Raw genomic sequence first — 18,546 nt, 5'->3', positions numbered from 1 at the left:
AAAGATAATACCAACATGGGCCAGTGAAGCGATGTCCTCCACAACTAGACTGAAGAACAAAAGGACAGCAACTTGTCTGTTCCCCTTCCCCGACTCCCCAGCGCTTGTCCCCTCCCTCAATTCCCCAATAAAATGTTTAAAAAAAGAAAAAATGTAAATGAGGAAATGGCAATTATTAGCACATACCAGTTTATTCAGGAAGGATTTACACATAAATGTCCTTACTGATAATATTTTTTTTAACCATACAAAAAATGTCCACACAGAACAGTGGCGAGTCAGATGTCTTAGTTTCCCAAGTTTACAGATGAGGGCATGAACTATATAGTCAAGTCCTCATTTGTACCAGTTATTAAGTATGTGAACTTGAGCATTTCTCTTATTTTTCTGAGTCTTAGGTTTCTGATCTGTAAAGTGATTAATCATCATTTAGTCTGTAAAGTCACAATGATTTATTTTCTACAGAAGTTAATGTATGGCTCAAAATTAAATGAGATAATATATAAAACATTTAGCATGTAATAAGACCTCAAAAACACCAGAATTTTAATTAAAAAAACAATTTAAATTTAATAAGATTGTGTCCCAGTTGGTCAGCATGTGCTTATTATTATACTATATTTTAAAAAATTATAGATTAATTTGTAATTTCAATATCAGTAGGTCATTTGTATTTATGTTTAGTTTGATTTTTTGTTTTGTTATTTTTTTTATTATTTTTTAAACAATAAAGGAACCCAATATAGTTAGTATTGCTAGGTGTAAAATAGCAACTACACTTAGGTTTTCCAGACTTGCAGACCAATATTCTATTCATACTACTCAGCCTTTTAAGATGATTTGATAAATATGTGTAAACTTGAAAAAAAGTTGTAGTCGGTAACCATTTCTCAGCATTTATTAGTTGAATTTTTTGAGATAGTGGATCAAAATTTCCTTTAAAAAGTATTTATACCACAAAACTAAATGTTTACATTTTGAAAGACAACTTTATGACAAGGTCCACTACTTAACTACCCAATGCTGTAGTTTCTGTTTCGTTTGCAATGGTTGTCCTTTGTAACAGTTGCTACAGCCTATGTAGTATCAAAGGAAACTAATGGCCCTCTGCATTCAGTGATTTTAAGATTGAAGTTGTTTCATATACTGACTTTATAGTTAAGTGTTTATTATTTTTAACAAATGGAGAATTAGGCTTTGGTTGGTGGAGTCCTGCCCTTCATACATTACAATCCAGTGGATCAATTTTACAATAATAATTACTTCTTAAAAATGCTTGTCTTTTCCATTAGTAACACTATTTAAGACATGATGCTATTATGTGGTATGCATCCCAAACTTATTCCCTATAATGTCAGTGTCTCTATGCAGACATAGTTTACTTAAAAAAAAATTTAGAGTACCGTATGGCACTATCTTTTCTGATTTCCCTAACTGTTGTGGATTTATATACCTGGAGTCTTTGCTGTTGTTTTCATACTATAAAGTGAAAGGGTGGATGGTACTAAACTTTTTTTTACTTTTTTGTTTATTTACTTGTGTTGCAAAATCATATAATAGTAACTCCCCCCCCCCAGCAACTTTTGAAAATCCATGGTTTGAATACTGTGGATTTGCATTCCTCAGCAACTGGAAAAGACCTTACACCCTACCAACCCAATTTCAGCTGAGCAATGACAAACAAGAAAGTGTGTGCCCAAGTACTCTGTTGAATTCAGATTCGGTACTTTCATATGGGAAACAGGATGGAAAGTTACTACATATGAGTATTAGGGCCCTAATTAAAATGGCTAGGATACACATTAAATTATGCAATATTAGATTGTTTTTTGGTCCTCATTTTAAATATTCCCTTCCACATAGTAAATATTTGAAGTATTTTTTGCTAGTTATGCTTATAACTTTTTTTGTTTCCTACTACTCTGAAGTTGTATTGCCAGCAAATACAGACAGCATTGGTTTTGTTTAGAAGGTTGTTAATAGCCATGTTCAAATACTAGTTAACACACATTGCAAAGCCAGATGGGTGTTAACTTGGGGAGTACTGGCTCGCTTATCTGTAAACTTCAGGAAGATGTAACTGTTTTATGCTTATTAATCATTGCTAACTTTGAGAGGTTGTTTATCAATTTATGATTTTAACATTTGCGTTATGTCTGAAGGTATCTGTAAATATAGGAAAGCATTTCTTTGGAGCTAAAAGGCAGTTATGGACCCTATTTTATACTTAACGTAAACAGTCACAGACTAATGATCTGCTTAAGATCATATGGTTCCAAATCTTTCTGGATGAGCTGGTGCAAAGTCCTGTGGAATTTTACTTTTGACTTTGTCTTAATAGGCATCAAAATTTGAAAAGCTGTGTCCCATTCAGGTATCAGAAGATTTTGGTTATGTTTAGGACGTATTTAAGTTTTCAGATTTACTTAGTAAAACTGTGTTGCAGTTTAGGACACAAAGATAAGTAAGGTCTGTTTCTTTTGGCCTCGGCTAATTCAGTTTAATCAAATTGGCATGTTCAGGCATACCTCGTTTTATTGCACTTCACAGTTATTATTATATTTTTTTAAAACAAATGGAAGGTAAGACCCTCCACCATCAAAAAGATTGCGACTCACTTTACTGCTTTAATGTAATACTCACTTTATTATGGTGGTTTAGAATGGAAACCGCAATATCTCTGAGGTATGGCTAAGCTGTTCACTATGATACATTTGAGAAAAATTGATAGACAAAATACAGTAGGGGGTAGTGTAGAAAGAAATTGTTATTATTTTACTGTCAACTACTTGTTAGAAACTAGAGAAATATATGAACTATTTTATTATATTTAACGTCACTGTTGAGGATATTTTCCAAGGAGGTAGCAAGAACTTGACTTTGGTCCTGAAGGATGAATGGCAGTTTGAAAGACAAGCAGCAGAGAGAGTGAGGGAACTCCAGACGGAACACCTAAATGTACAACTACATGATGAAACAAAATAATACTTATGAATTAAACAATTTACTGAATATGCACTGTGTACCGACACCGTGTGGTAGACACTGGAGATATGCCTGCGTGAGAGGGCTATGACTTAATAGTCAGATAATAGAATCACAGCTAGTGCAGTAAGTACCACACTGCAGCAGAGTAGGGGTGCTTTCTGAGCACATAAGAAGGGTATAACTAACCAGAACTTGGGTAGTTCTGCCTGGTGGTGGGGTGGAAAGAGAGGTTGAGGATAGCTTGATTGTAGGGTGCTGGCTGCAAACATGGGCATGGCAGAGCCATCACTTCCTCAAACTCATGACCTTGGGCAAGTTACCTAATTTCTCTAAGCCTTATCTAAAATTAGGATAAAAAAAATACAGCTAATATTTATCGAAGTCTTACTCTGTGCCCAGCATTTTGCTGTGCTTTATACTGATTATCTTATTCAGTCTTCACATTAAACCTAGGGGGTGGAGGCTGTTGTTTTCCAGTTGTACACCACCCCATGGGTGGTGGGGCCATGATATATGAACCCAGGTAGGCTGACCTGAGACCTGAGCTGAATTGTTGTGAAAATTAAAAATATAACTTAGGTAAATGGTTTGCTGTGCATGACACCTGGATGTTGTCTCCTGTTTTTATTACTAGTCAGCCAGGAGGGGTGGGGAACTGAAGCTTAAGCAGGTGTGTGTAAAGGGTTCATAGTTTGGAGAGAAGAGGCTGTTTTCACCCATTTGCTCAGTTTAAGAAAAACCTACTTCTCACTTCTGCCTAGCAGTGAGGCAAATAAGTGGAAGAGAAATAAATGAACCATCATAGTATATAGTTCAGTCTTCTCTGAATTCCACGATGTGGACATATTCACTGTGTGGGGGAACACAGTGGGAGGGAGTATTTACATCAGACTGGGTGATCAGAGCGATGAATTGAAACTACTAAGAAACTAAAAAGAGTAGTGGTGGGAGTGCAGGAAACAGATTTAAGAGACAGAGTCTGGAAGTAGACTGGACAGGAAGCAGAGAGTGATTATGCTGTGGGGCTCTAATTTAGAATGTCATATTGAAGGTGTCTGTAACCAAGGGTGGTCTGAGGGAGGTGGTAGTGACCTTAAGGAGAACAGCAGGAGGGACATTTTGGAGTCAAAGTAATGAATTTGATTTTGGATATGTTGTATTTGAGATGCCTGTTACAAGATATAAATGGGAATATCTTTGGGCAATTAGAAAAATAAGAGAATTTAAAAGAGGCGGTAGATGCTGGATATATATCAGTATATATCATGTAGATAGGTGGTGTCAATAATGAGAATAGATGAGGTTAGCTAAGAGAACCAAAGCCACATTCGGAAGAATTCCTAAATTTAAGTGAAGTTAAGAAGAGGAAACAGCTAAAGAAATTAGGAGAGGCAATTAAAAAAATTGGAAACAAACCAAAAGAAAAGAGGGCAGTAAAGGGAGGAAAATGTTTTAAAGAGGGAATGTTCAGTTGTGACAGATGCTGTACAGGGGTCTAAGATTGTTGCATCTTATTTTATTTTAAATGCTTCTGTTTTTGTTTGTGCTTTGAACCTTAACTTATAAAATAGGTTATTTTATGCCTGTAAAGATCTTGATTATTTGCATGTTGTGTTATGTGTATGTCTGTAAAGATCTTGATTATTTTGTCTGAAAGATAAACATGTATTTTTCCCTCCTAAAGTATGGAACCTCAAGGTCTTTGTGATCATGGAAACCAAAAAATTGATTGGCAAACCGCTTCAACCAGCAAGACCTGTTCGCCATCTGACTTCTCCCCCTGGTGAGTAAGTGGGGTACACATCATTAAATATTAATTGGTTAATGGCTAATTTAGTATTTTAAAGGCTAAATAATATAGAAAGTAATTGTTCATGGTTGATATTTAAAGAAATAAAATAAAATAAATAATCTCCTTGGCAGAATTTAAGTATTACCAAAGAGAAGGATTCTTCATAGTTTACCAGACAAACGAAGGTAGAAATAATAGCTCTGACTTGAGAGCAACTTTGTGTATTTTTTTATGTCTAATTTTTATGGTTAACTGGCTTCTGTTCAAAAAGATACTCTCAATACAAATTATGACCTGTGATTAAAATCACTGTGGAACAGTCATGCTGGAGAGAGAATTAGCCTTTTAAAAAAATACACCTAACTGCAAAAAAAAGAAAAAAAACAAGATTAGTACCAAGCAATACTTAACAGATACGGCTGTGCTTGAATTGAGCATATAATTAATTTTTTAGGAAATCTAAACAAACAAAATCTCTCTAAAACTACAAATTTTTCTTTGCACATAAATCTAATCTTTTGAAGAAATTCTTGAAATACTTGGTATTTAATTCCTAAATTGGAATATTAACTATTTTATTCTTTTTATTCGCTGTTGTCAGAAAGGGTTCTATAGTCTAATTTAGGAGATATATATCTAAATATATGCACACACACACACACACACACACACACACACACACACACATATTCAGAGGGTGCCAAAAAACATATGCACACTTTAAGAATGGAAAAAGCTGTATTAAAATTGTAGTACTCAAAATATACCAATAACAAAAGATGAATGCAAGTCATGTTTGACTTTTGCAATTATAAGAGGTGCTCAGAGTGGTTCCCATCAGCATCCAGACACTTCTGATTATGGTGAACATTGTTTGGCAGACTTCTGTGGTGAGCGCATAAACTGTTCCAATACCATAGCAGAAGCATCAGGACTTGTTGCCTCCCAGATCTTCCCTTGTGCACATCACACACAGTAGTACCATGCGTCTCAAACTTATCGTGAATGTCTGCAGTTGTTAGGCATGTTGGAGGTTCTGTTGTATACTCACGCCTCCATTGTCGTTGGACTTCCACAATGTTCTTGAATTTCAAATACCACTTCAAAATGGTCTTGCGCTTCTCAAATGATAACCATGCTTCTGCCATTTTCTTTGACGGTCCTGCCTGTTGCATGGTGATGCTAGCATTCATTTGATTAACGCCATCTTTTGAGCGAATGTCATACTACACATTGCTAGTGTAATTCAGTTCAACTTCAAAAAGTTATACATAGATAACATCTCTTAAAATGTGTACACATTTTTTTGGCACCCCCAGTATATATATATAGAGAGAGAGACACACACACACACACACACACACACACACACATACACACATACATGAATATTTCCTATTTAGAGTCTCTAGACCACGTCTTCAACTAAATAATGCTCTACTTAGAAAAAGGAAAAAATAGTTATTTTATTGAAGCAGAAAAGATAGAAATGGTACCAACTCCTCAGTCCCCTATTGTTTTCCCATCCTTGGTTCCTACAAGGAAGATTGTCTTCACTATGGTAATGTTTCCTTTGAAGATGGCTCTGACTTAGGACAAATAATTACATGGATCTTTTGGATCTCAGCTTAGCAGTGCTGATGGCATAGCCCTCTGGTGTGCTGAAGAAGCTGTTGTGTGGGGTCAAGTCTCCAACTTTATCCTAAAGGGAAGGATATGAAGCCATTGTGGGCAGCTTCTTTCTGTCACCTCCCTTTTTACACCACCCCTACCTCCCTCATCTGTACAGATGCAGTTTTTCACTGATCTTTCCTTCCAAGGCTTTACAGGGGTTAATGGGGGTGAGCTGGTAGCCCCTATCTCTCATTAAATTATATCATTTTAAAATCCAGACAAGGGTAGGGTTTGATTAGGCAAAGTTTAGTAAATCAGAAATCAATTTTGGCTTTTCCGAACATACTTCCATGCTCCTTGTCTACCTCATGTCCCCAAATAAATCTTTTTTTTTTTAAGACCAAGATTGAAATATTTTCTTCTGTGAGGCCTGCCCTGGTACCCCAAAGCCCACCTACCTGTTCCCTAGCGTTTTCTCTGTACCTCTCACATAACTTATTTATTTTTACGAGCTTGTATTTTAAAATAGGCTGCAAACTTTTTTATCTCAGAACTTTTTTCTCACATACTCATCTCCTAATACAGTTGCTGACATTTCATAGTATTCAATAAATGAACTATCAGAAAAATATTGTAAAACAGTACCTAGAATATGCTGGATAATAAAGGTGTTTAGGTAATATTATATCATTTATTGATGACATGGATACTTAAAATAGTTTTCTTTTTTTCTCTCCTAACAGGAGCAGTATTCCCTTTTGACTTTCAAAGTGAATATCCGTGCAATGCTCAGTACTTACAAAGTGGAGTTAGCAGAGTAAGTCTTTGAAATTATAATAAACCGAAGCATTGTAGATTGGAAAGTAACATTCGATAGATGGCTGTTGTGTGCCTTTACTATGCTAAGTGCTTTACATACTTTAAAAAATACTTTATGATATGTGTCAAGCATATATTAGAAAGAGTAAAACACTCATTATACCTGTTGCCCACCATTTTCAAATCTAAACATTTTGCTATATTTGTTTTAGCAAATTTTAAAAACCTTACAGATAAAGTTAAAACCCCCATATAGCCCTCCACCAACCCATTTCCTCCCCACCTTTATCCAAGATAACTGTCCTCAATGTTATGATTTCCGTGAGCATATTGGTACTTTTGCTGCAACAAATAGAATTGTTTTAACTGGTTTACAATTTTATATACATGGAATTGTATCCACATGTTTTTATGTTTTTTTCACATTTAGGGTATATTTAAAAAAATCTAATTTTTTGGCAAAGTAATATAACCACAAAGTTTAAAATTCAAAACATACAAAATGGCATTTAGTGAAAAGTTTCCCTCCAATCTCTATCCCCCTGTCACCTCTACCCAGAAGTAGCCATTGTACCAGTTTCTTATCTAGATACTTCCAGAAATAAACTATGCATGCACAATCATAAGTATATTCATAGATGGATAGCAGGCAACTATTGTAATGAATGTAGCTATTCCATATGTTCTGATACAGAGAAAATTTTTGTATATTAATATACAATTTTTTTAGGAATGAGCATAGTTATTGTTTTTGTTTTATAATAAATGCTACAGTGAACATCCATGTATATGTTACATTTTATACAGTATAAAACTGCAGTAGAATTGCTATGTTAAAAGGTAATCTTATCTTCAGTATTATTAGGTACTTCCAAATTATTCTCCAGTGTGATTTATATGAGCAGTGCATGAGGGTTCTTATTTTTCTACATTCTTACTACTAGACTAGTACCCACCTGGCATTATACGTATTTACAAACATAATAATGACATCCCCATGACTACTATTTTATGTTTTAGATTCCACATATAAGTGGAATCATACAGTATTTGTCTTTCTCTGTCTGACTTATTTCACTTAACATAATACCCTCAGTGTCCATCCATGTTGTCACAAATGGTAAGAATTCATTTTTTAAGGCTGAGTAGTATTCCATTGTATTATATGTACCACATCTTTATCCAATTGTCTATCGCTGTATATAGTTAGGTTGCTTCCATATCTTGGCTGTTGAAAATAATGCTGCAGTGAACATAGGGGTGCATATATCTTTTCAATTTAGTGTTTTGGATTTCTTCAGATAAATACCTAGAAGTGGATTGTTGGGTCATATGGTAGTTCGATTTTTCATGTTCTGAGCAACTTCCATATTTTCCATCGTGTCTGCACCCATTTACAAGCCCACCAACAGTACGTGAGGGTTCCCTTTTCTCCACATCCTCACCAAAAAATGTTTGTCAATTTATTGACGATAGCCACTCTGACTGGTATGAGGTGATACCTCATTATGGTTTTAATTTTCAGTTCCCTAGTGATTAATGATATTGAGTGTCTTTTCATATGTCTATTGGTCATCTGTATGCCTTCTTTGGAGAAATGTTTATTCAGGTCTTCTTACTATTTTTTAAAAACTGGATAATTTGTTTGATTGCTATTGAGCAGTATGAATTCCTTATATACTTTGGGTATTAAGTCCATATCAGATATATTTGCAAATATTTTGTCTCTTTCTGTAGGTGACCCTTTCATTATTGACTTTTTCTTTTTTTTTTTAGTTTGATATAGCAGTTCTACTTATTTATAATTGCTTTTGTTGCTTGAGTGTTTGGTATGATAGCCAAAAAAATCATTGCCAAGATGAATGTGAAAGAGGTTTTCCCCTGTTTTCTTCTAGGAGTTATATGGTTTCAGGTGTTTTTGTTTTTTTTTGTTTTTTTTAGATTTTTTTTTTATTGTGGAATTGGGGGATGGGAACAGTGCTGGGGAATTGGGGGAAGGGGAACAGACAAGTTGCTGTCGTTTTGTTCTTCAATCTAGTTGTGGAGGACGTTGCTTCACTGGCCCAAGTTGGCACCATCATTGTGCTCTTCCCGAGCGAGGCACATCAGTCGCAGGCTTCTGGATGGCCACTCACTGCGGCTGCTGGCCGCTCACGCTGGCTGCTGGCTACACATGGTAGCCCATGGCAACCCACTGCCACAGGGGCTGCAGCCTACGCCATCGCCGGCGACTCACAGCAGCCCAGCTCCAGGTTGAGCTGTTGTTCAGCATCTTAGTGTGGAGGGCAGTGTCACTGGCCCTCATATGTGGGATCTGAACCGGGGCCCTCTGGCATCCCAAGCCAGTTCTTAACCATTGCGCCACTCGGCCGGCCCTCAGGTGTTTTATTTGTATTGAACCATTTTGAGTTTATTTTTGTTCATAGTGTAAAATAGTCCAATTTCATTTTTTTGCACATGGACAGCCCGTTCTCTCAACACTATATTTTGAAGAGACTGTTCCTTCAACATTGTGTATTTTAGGCTTTCTTGTGAAAGAATAGCTGAATGTATATGCGTTGGGTTTATTTCTGTGATGTCTATTCTGCTCCACTGGTCTATGTGTGTTTTTATGCCAATACCATACTATTTTGATTATTATAGCTATGTAATATAATTTGAGATCCGGAAGTTTGGTGCCTCCAGCTTTGTTCTTACTCAAGACTACTTTGGCTACTCAGGGTGTTTTGTGGTTCTATGCGAGTATTAGGATATTTTTTTCTATTTCTACAAAACCTGCTATTGGAATTTTGACAGGGATTGCAATGAATCTGTAGATTGCTTTAGGTAGTTGGACATTTTAATAATATTCTTCCAATCCATAAACATGGGATATCTTTCCATGTACTGTCATCTTCAATTTCTTTAATCAGTGTCTTATACTTTTCTGTGTACAGATACTTCATCTCTTTGGTTAAATTTATTCCTAAGTATTTTATTCTTTTTGATACTACTTTAGAAAGAGATTGTTTTATTGATGTATATATATGTGTGTGTGTGTGTGTGTGTGTGTGTGTGTATGTGTGTATGTATACATACACACATATCATACACATATATATATATTTTCAGGTTTCAGTTTACTTTTGAGTTTGATTTTTACGTCTTGCATTTAAGTTGCATTTAAGTAGTGTTACAAAGATAGTGAAGTGTGCCTGATGAAATTTTCAATTTGAAAATATTAATTTTTAAAAAGGACCATATAATTTTTTTTTTTAAAGATTTTATTGGGGAATTGGGGGAGGGAACAGCGTTGAGGAATCGGGGAAGGGGAACAAACAAGTTGCTGTCCTTTTGTTCTTCAGTCTAGTTGTGGAGGACGTAGTTTCACTGGCCCATGTTGGTATTGTGATCATTGCACTCTTCCTGGGTGAGGCGGATAGGTTGCCGGCCATTGGATGGCCACTCACGGTGGCTCACAGCAGCTCATACCAGCTGCTGGCCGCTCACGCTGGCTGCCGGTCACTCACGGTAGCTTACGGCAGCCCACTGCAGCAGGGGCTGCAGCCTATGCCGTTGCCAGTGACTCAGGGCAGCCCATATCCAGGTTGAGCTGTTGTTCACCATCTTAGCTGTAGAAGGCAGTGTCACTGGTACATGTGGGATCCGAACCGGTGGCCCTGCTGCTCAGAGCTCACGCTCCCAAGCCAACTCTTAACCAACGAGCCACTCGGTTGGCCCTATAATTCTTTTTTATAGTTTACTAAATCTAACAGGAAGAACTTTGGAGAACCAAGTCTTTGGTGTTGACAAAATTTGATTTTTTCTTTAAAAGACCAATTTTTAAAAAAAATATTTTTATTTAAAATTTTTTAAAATTTATTTTTAATTATTTATTTATTTTTAGCTGAGCCATCCTGCCACCTGTTGGCAGCTCAGCGGCAGCCTAGCTCGGGCCAGGACTCAAACCGCTGTTGCTCAGAGCTCGCACTCTTGAGCGAGCTCTTAACCAACTGAGCCAATTGGCCGGCCCTCTTTTTTTCTGATTTTTAGATTTTATTGGGGAACAGTGTGTTTTTCCTGGAACCATCAGGTCCAAGTCAAGCCATTGTCTTCAATCTAGTTGTGGAGGGTGCAGCTCACTGGCCCATGTGGGAATTGAACCAGCAACCTTGGTGTTAAGAGCCCGCACTCTAACCACCTGAGACAACCAGCCGCCCCCCAAAATTTGATTTTTATCTGATGACTTATTCTGATGTCTCCGTAATGTAGAATTACCTCATTACTCTTCATTGTGTCATAAGGTTAGACAATCAGTCCTTTGACTGTAGGCATTTCCTGGGTAGAATTTGCACATATTTAAGGAATGGGCTATAATTTGCTAATATGGTGCTAGATGGAGCAGAGATATTCATTTTTAAGGATAGATGGTCTCAAAAAAACCTACTTTAGGGAATTACCATGGTGCAGGGTCTGGCATACAGGGTCTGGTTTGCAAATTGAGTTTTATCAGCTAAAAGAGTAGATCATCCCTTCGGGTTAGACTGTGTTGACCAAGTACATGAAACTGATTTGTAAAATCAGAAACCTCATTATTTTATAATGAGAAATATGGCTGCTTTGTACTCATACTGGTGTATTATCTGCTCTAGGGAGATTTATGGGAAGCTAGGCTGTAATCAGAATATTTCTTGGTGAGCATGTAGTCAGAATAAGGGTGAAAATATTGTTGTTTAAAATATCATCAGATTAGCCAATATAAAAAAGATGGTCCAGCAAGTAGGGATGGAAAACTTGGGTAAGGCCTCCTCTTCTCAGGACACTGAGCTTTGCCAGTGTTTCTTCTTTCTCTTTGCTTCATTGGGTGAAGCGATATTTTCTTATTTTCCGTATTTCCCATTAGTCTGTGAACAATTTATATGCTGCCATCAAGGATCTACTTTACGTAAGTTCAAAAACAATAAACAGTGTTATTATTGCAGGTTTCCATGAATAAATATCTGCTGTTTCCATGAATTAAAATCTATTCTTATTTACTTTGGAATTATTTATCTTTAGGATATTATTTATCTTTGGTTTTATGTTCCCTTTCAAAAATAATTATAATCGTGACAAAAATAGTTATATGAGAATGTATTTTGAAAGATATTTTTGTTGCTTATTTTTAATTAGTACACTTAGGATACTGTTTATCCGTTATTCAAAAAATATGCTTTCAGTAATACTTTTGATTGTTTAGGAAAAATATTTTGGATGGTTTAAAAAAAGGGTTGTATAAAAAGTTTAAACCGTAGTTAAAAAGTGTATTTTCTTTATTCACCAGTGTAAGTCGAATGGAATGCAAACCTTTGCTCAAGGTCTTAATGACCAACAACAACATCAGTCTTCAGTTAAAAAAGGTAAATTTTTATCATAATTTCCAAATTTCATAAGAGAGTCTTAGCATTCATGGGAAAGTAATATTTCCTTAGCTGCAAACCTTATGTACATAAGAAATTTTATATTTTTTAAATTTATTTTTTTAACTGAGCCATCCTGCCAACTGTTGGCAGCTCAGCAGCAGCTTAGCTCGGGCTGGGAATCGAACTGTTGTTCAGAGCTTACACTCTTGAGTGAGCTCTTAACCAACGCGCCACTTGGCCGGCACTGTTTTCCTTAATCTTTTTTTAAAATTAAAGTTCATTGGGGTGACAACGGTTAGTAAAGTTACATAGGTTTCAAGTGTACAGTTCTGTAATACATCATTTATATATCACATTGTGTGTTCACCACCCAGAGTCAGTTCTCTATCACTCCACAGATTTATCTTATTAGTTTTTTTGTTTGTTTCAGGTGCACAAAACAATGTAATAGTTAGACATTTACACCCTTCATGCACTGGTGGTGGGACTGCAGATCGGTGCAGCAACTATGGAAATCAGTATGGCGGTATTTCAAAAAAATGGAAATGGAAATACCTTATGACCCACCAATTCCACTCTTAGGTATCTATCGAGAGAAATTCAAAACGCTAATTCAAAAAAATATATGTACCCCTATGTTTATTGTGGCGCTTTTCACAATAGCCAAGACATAGAAACAACCAAAATGCCCATCAGTAGACGACTGGATTAAGAAACTGGATATAATCTCTGCTTTTTAATTGGAGATTTTATGACATTGAATGTAATTACTGATAAGGAAGGACTTACTCCACTCATTTTGCTGTTTGTCTTCCATAAGTCATGTTTTTTGTTCTTCAATTCTCCCATTAATGTTTTCTTTTGCATTTAATAGATTCCTTCTAGTGTACTATTTTACTTGCTTTTTGTTATATTTTTGCAATATATATATAAATATATAAAAACTACTCATAGCTATATATATGTGTATATATATATACACACACACACACACACACACACACACATATGTGTTGTGTGTGTGTATGTGTGTGTGTGTAGTTATTTTCCTAGTTGTTGCACTGGGGGATAATTTAATTTACAATGCTCTAATTTGAATTCACATTAACTTGCTTTCAGTATTATACAAAACCTTCCTCCTGTATAGCTCCTTCCCAGCATTATTTTATTATCAGAAATTCAATTTTTATAGACTGTGCAATGTATCAACCTAGATTTATAATTATGCATTTTTAGGAATTTGTCTTTTAAATCACATAGGAAAAAAAGAGGAGTTATATCCAAAATACATTAATACTGACTTGTCTGTTTACCTGTGCAGTTATGTTTACTAGTGTTCTTCGTTTCTTCATGTGGATTCTCATTACTGTGTGCAGTCCTGAACGATCCCCTCCCCATTTCTTGTAAGGCAGGGTTACAAGCAATGAACTCAGTTTCTGTTTATCTACGAGTGTCTCAATTTATTTTTCATTTTTTTTTTTAAGATTTTTATTGGGGAGTTGGGGGATGGGAACAGTGCTGGGGAATTGAGGGAAGGGGAACAGACAAGTTGCTTGTTGTTCTGTTCTTCAGTCTAGTTGTGGAAGACGTTGCTTTACTGGCCCAAGCTGGCACCATCATTGCGCTCTTCCCGGGCGAGGCAGATCAGTCGCCGGCTTCTGGACGGCTGCTCACGGCGGCTGCTGGCCGCTCACGCTGGCTGCCGGCCGCTCACGCTGGCTGCCGGCTACACATGGTAGCCCATGGCAACCCACTGCAGCAGGGGCTGCAGCCTACGCCATCGTCGGCAACTCACGGCATCCCAGCTCCAGGTTGAGCTGTTGTTCAGCATCTTAGCTGTAGAGGGCAGTGTCACTGGCCCTCATATGTGGGATCTGAACCGGGGCCCTCTGGCGTCCCAAGCCAGCTCTTAACCAACGTGCCACTTGGCCGGCCCTTCTTTTTCATTTTTAAGGTACTTATGCGAGATACATATTTGTTGGTTGACAGATTTTTGCTTTCAGTGCTTTGAACAAGTCATCCCACTGCCTCCTGCCTTCATGATTTGTGATGAGGAATCATCTTTTTATCCAACTGAGAATCCCTTGTAAGTGACAAATTGCTACTCACTGATTTCAATAAGCAGTGACAGACCCCTGGAGAAGAAGAAAATCATTTCCAGAGCTGGCAGATTATAATAGTCAAAATATCTAGTTTTCAATAATACCAACAAAAATACAAGGCAAAGAATGAAGGAATTATGGCCCATACATAGGAAAAAAGAAAGTAATAGAAACTTCCTTTGATAACCTCTTTCTTATCCTTGGTATTAGTTGTCTGTGTTTGTTTTCATAGTCAGTTAATCAACTTGAGATTTGTCAATTATGTTTCTCACTGTCAAAGAACCGGTTTGGCTTATTATTGTACATATTGTTTGCATTCTATTTTTGTGACTTCTCCTCTGATCTTTATAAATTTCCTTTTTCTGTAAGTTTAGTTTGCTCTTTCTCTAGCTTTTTGTTTTTGCTTGTTTTGAGATATACTTGACATATAACATTAATTTCAAGTGTATAACATAATGATTTGATATTTGTATATATTGTGAAATGATCACCCCAGTAAATCTAGTTAACATCCATTACCATACATAGTGACAATTTTTTTCTTGTGATGAGCATTTTTAAGATTTATTCTGTTAGCAACTTTGAAATAGACAATGCAGTATTAACTATAGTCACCATACTGTACAGTACATGCCCAGGAACAATTTTTTTTTATAACTGGAACTTTGTACCTTTTGACTACCTTTACTCATTTAGCCCACCCCTCACCCCAACCCCCATACCCTACTCGTGGCAACCACCAGTCTAGTCTGTTCCTGTATCTAAGAGAGAGAGTGTGTGTGTGTGTGTATGTGTATGTATATGTATATGTGTATATGTGTGTTTGCGTGGGTTTTAGATTCCACACATAAGTGAGATGGTACAATATTTGTCTTTTCTGTCTGACTTATTTCACTTAGCATAATGCTCAAGGTCAATCCATGCTGATGTAAATGGTAAGATTTTATTATGTTCTATGGCTGAATAGTATCGATATATGTAGAAGATTTTATTATCCATTCTTCCATGGATGGACACATAGGTTTTTTTTTACATGTCTTGTCTATTGTAAATAATGCTGCAGTGATCATGGGGGTGCAGGTATTTTTGAAGTTAGTGTTCTTGTTTTCCTTGCATTAATACAGAGAAGTAGTATTGGTGGATCAATGTTAGCTCTGTTTTTAATTTTTTGCAGTACTTCCATACTGTTTTCCATAGTGGCTGCACCAATTTACATTACCAACAACAGTGAACAAGGGCTCCCTTTTCCTCACATTCTTAAAAAAAAAACTTTTTAAAATTATAGTTGGCATACAATATCTATCATGCCTGGCATACAACATATTGATCTGACATTTGCAGATCTTACAATATCATCCACAATAAGTCAAGTAATCATCTGTGACATGCAAAGTTATTACGGTATTACCGATTATATTCACTGTGCTGTGCTGTACACTACATCACCTTGGCTTATTTAGTTTATTAGTGGGAACTTTATACTTTTTAGTCCCCTTCACTTCCCCCTCCCCTCTGGCAACTGTCATTTTATTCTGTATAGTATGAGTATGTTTTCATTTTGGGTTTTTTTTTTTTTTTAGATTCCACATATAAGTGAAATCATACTGTATTTGTCTTTCTGACTTATTCCATTTAGCATAATACTCCCTAGGTCCATCCATGTTGTTGCAAGTGCCAATATTTCCTTCTTTTTCATTGCTAAGTAATACTCCATTGTATACATGTACCACGTTATCCATTTGTTTAGTGATGGTCACCTAGGCTGCTTCCATATGTTGCCTATTGTAAATAATACTGCAGTGAGCATAGGGGTGCATATATCTTTTCAAGTGAGTGTTTTTGTTTTCTTTGGATAAATATCAAGAAGTGGAATTGCTGGGATGGGTGGTAGTTCTATTTTTAATTTTTAGAGGAAACTCCATACTGTTTCTCATAGTGGCTGCACCCACTTACAATCCTTCCCATGGTGCCTGAGGGTTCTTCTTTCTCCACATCCTTGCCAGCACTTGTTGTGTGTTGACTTTCTGACATCGCCATTCTGACAGGTGTGAGGTGGTATCCTGTTGTAGTTTTAATTTGCATTTCCTGATAATTAATGATATAGAGCATCTTTTCATATGTCTGTTGGCCATTTGTATGTCGTCTTTGGAGACATGTCTATTCAGGTCCTCTGCTCATTTTTTAATCAGACAGTTGTTTTGATGTTGAGCTGTATGAGTTCCTTATATTTTGGCTATTAATCCTTTATGGGATGTATCATTGGTGGGTATCTTCTCCCACTCAGTAGGCTGTCTTTTTGTTATGTTGCTGGTTTCCTTCACTGTGCAGAAGCTTTTTAGTTTGATGTAGTCCCATTTATTTTTGCTTTTGTTGCCTTTGCTTGAGGAGAAGTATCAAAAGAAGATATTGCTAAGAGGGACGGACGCCAAAGAGTTTACTGGCTGTGTGTTTCCCTCTAGGAGTTTTATGGTTTCGGGTCTTGCATTTCAGTCTTTATTTTAACTCATTTTGAGTTTATCTTTGTCTATGATGTAAGAAAGTGGTCCAGTTTCCCTTTTTCACTTGTATCTGTCCAGGGTTCCTTAACACCACTTATTGAAGAGACTGCCATTTCCCCATTGTATATTCTTACCTCCTTTTTTGTAGATTAATTGACTATATAAGCATGGGCGTATTTCTGGGTTCTCTATTCTGGTCCATTGATGGATGTGTCTGTTTTTATGCCAGTACCATACTGTTCTGATTACTGTAGGTTTGTAGTATATTTGAAATCAGTAGGCGTGATACCTTCATCTTAATTATTTTATCTTAAGTTAGCATTGGTTGGCTCTTCAGGGTCTCTTGTGGTTCTATATAAATTTAAGGATTATTTGTTCCAGTTCTGAGAAGAGTGCCATTGGTATTTTGATAGGGGTTGCATTGAATCTGTAGACGGTGTTGGGTAGTATGGACATTTTAATGATATTAATTCCTCTAAGGCATGAGCACGGTATATCTTTCCATATTTTTGTGTGTCCTCTTCAATTTCTTTCTTTTCAGAGTTTTCAGAGTACAGGTCTTTCACCTCCTTGGTTAAATTTATGTCTAGGTGCCTTATTCTTTTCGATGTGATTGTAAATGGGATTGTTTTCTCAATTTCTCTCGATCATTTGTTATTAGTGCATAGAAATAAAAAAATTTCCATATGTTAATTTTGTATCCTGAAACATTACTGAATTCATTTCTTCTGATAGTTTTTTTGGTGGAGTCTTCAGGGTGTTCTGTATATGATATCATGCCATGTGCTAACAGCAACAGTTTTATTTCTTCCTTGCATTTTGGATGCTTTTCTTTCTTTGTCCCATCTGACTTCTGTGGTTAGGACTTCCAATACTATTTCGAATAAAAGTGGTGAATTTGGACATCCTTGTCTTGTTCCCGATTTTAAAGAAAAAGCTTTTAGCTTTTCTCCACTTAGTATGATGTTAGCTGTGGGTTTGTCATGTATGGCCTTTATTATGTGGAGGTATGTTCCCTCTATCCCCACTTTGCTGAGGAATTTTATCATAAAAGGATGTCGGATTTTGTCAAAAGTTTTTTCGGCATCTATTGATACAATTATATGATTTCTATCCTTCATTTTGTTTATATGGCATATCACGTTAATTGATTAATGGATATTGAACCACCTTGCATCCCAGGAATAAATCTCATTTGATCATGGTGTATGATTTATTTTTTAAATTTTTTAACACATTCAACTTATATCAAATTACATATACATCATAAAATTAATCAAGCAGATTTTCCTACATACTTCAGGTCAGATTTAATAGTCTCTTCCCTGATTCTTTGGACTGAGAAAGGGTAT

General features: G+C 36.3%; 1 protein-coding gene across 2 annotated transcripts in view; it reads left to right on the top strand.

Annotated features, from left to right (window-relative positions):
• CUNH8orf88 (chromosome unknown C8orf88 homolog) overlaps positions 1-18,546 on the top strand; it is a 39,806-nt gene that overhangs the window by 17,890 nt on the left and 3,370 nt on the right. For both annotated transcript variants that reach the window (XM_019651649.1, XM_019651650.1), the window contains 3 exons: positions 4,673-4,771; positions 7,138-7,211; positions 12,516-12,591. In XM_019651649.1, coding sequence (XP_019507194.1) covers positions 4,699-4,771; positions 7,138-7,211; positions 12,516-12,591 — 223 coding nt within the window. In that variant the 5' untranslated portion in view covers positions 4,673-4,698. The remainder of the gene's footprint in view (positions 1-4,672; positions 4,772-7,137; positions 7,212-12,515; positions 12,592-18,546) is intronic.

Source organism: Hipposideros armiger, unplaced genomic scaffold (genome assembly GCF_001890085.2).
Source record: "Hipposideros armiger isolate ML-2016 unplaced genomic scaffold, ASM189008v1 scaffold_163, whole genome shotgun sequence".
Classification (NCBI taxonomy): domain Eukaryota; kingdom Metazoa; phylum Chordata; class Mammalia; order Chiroptera; family Hipposideridae; genus Hipposideros; species Hipposideros armiger.
The sequence above is the reverse complement of the archived record's forward strand: the minus strand, read 5'-3'. Positions and strand labels throughout refer to the sequence as shown.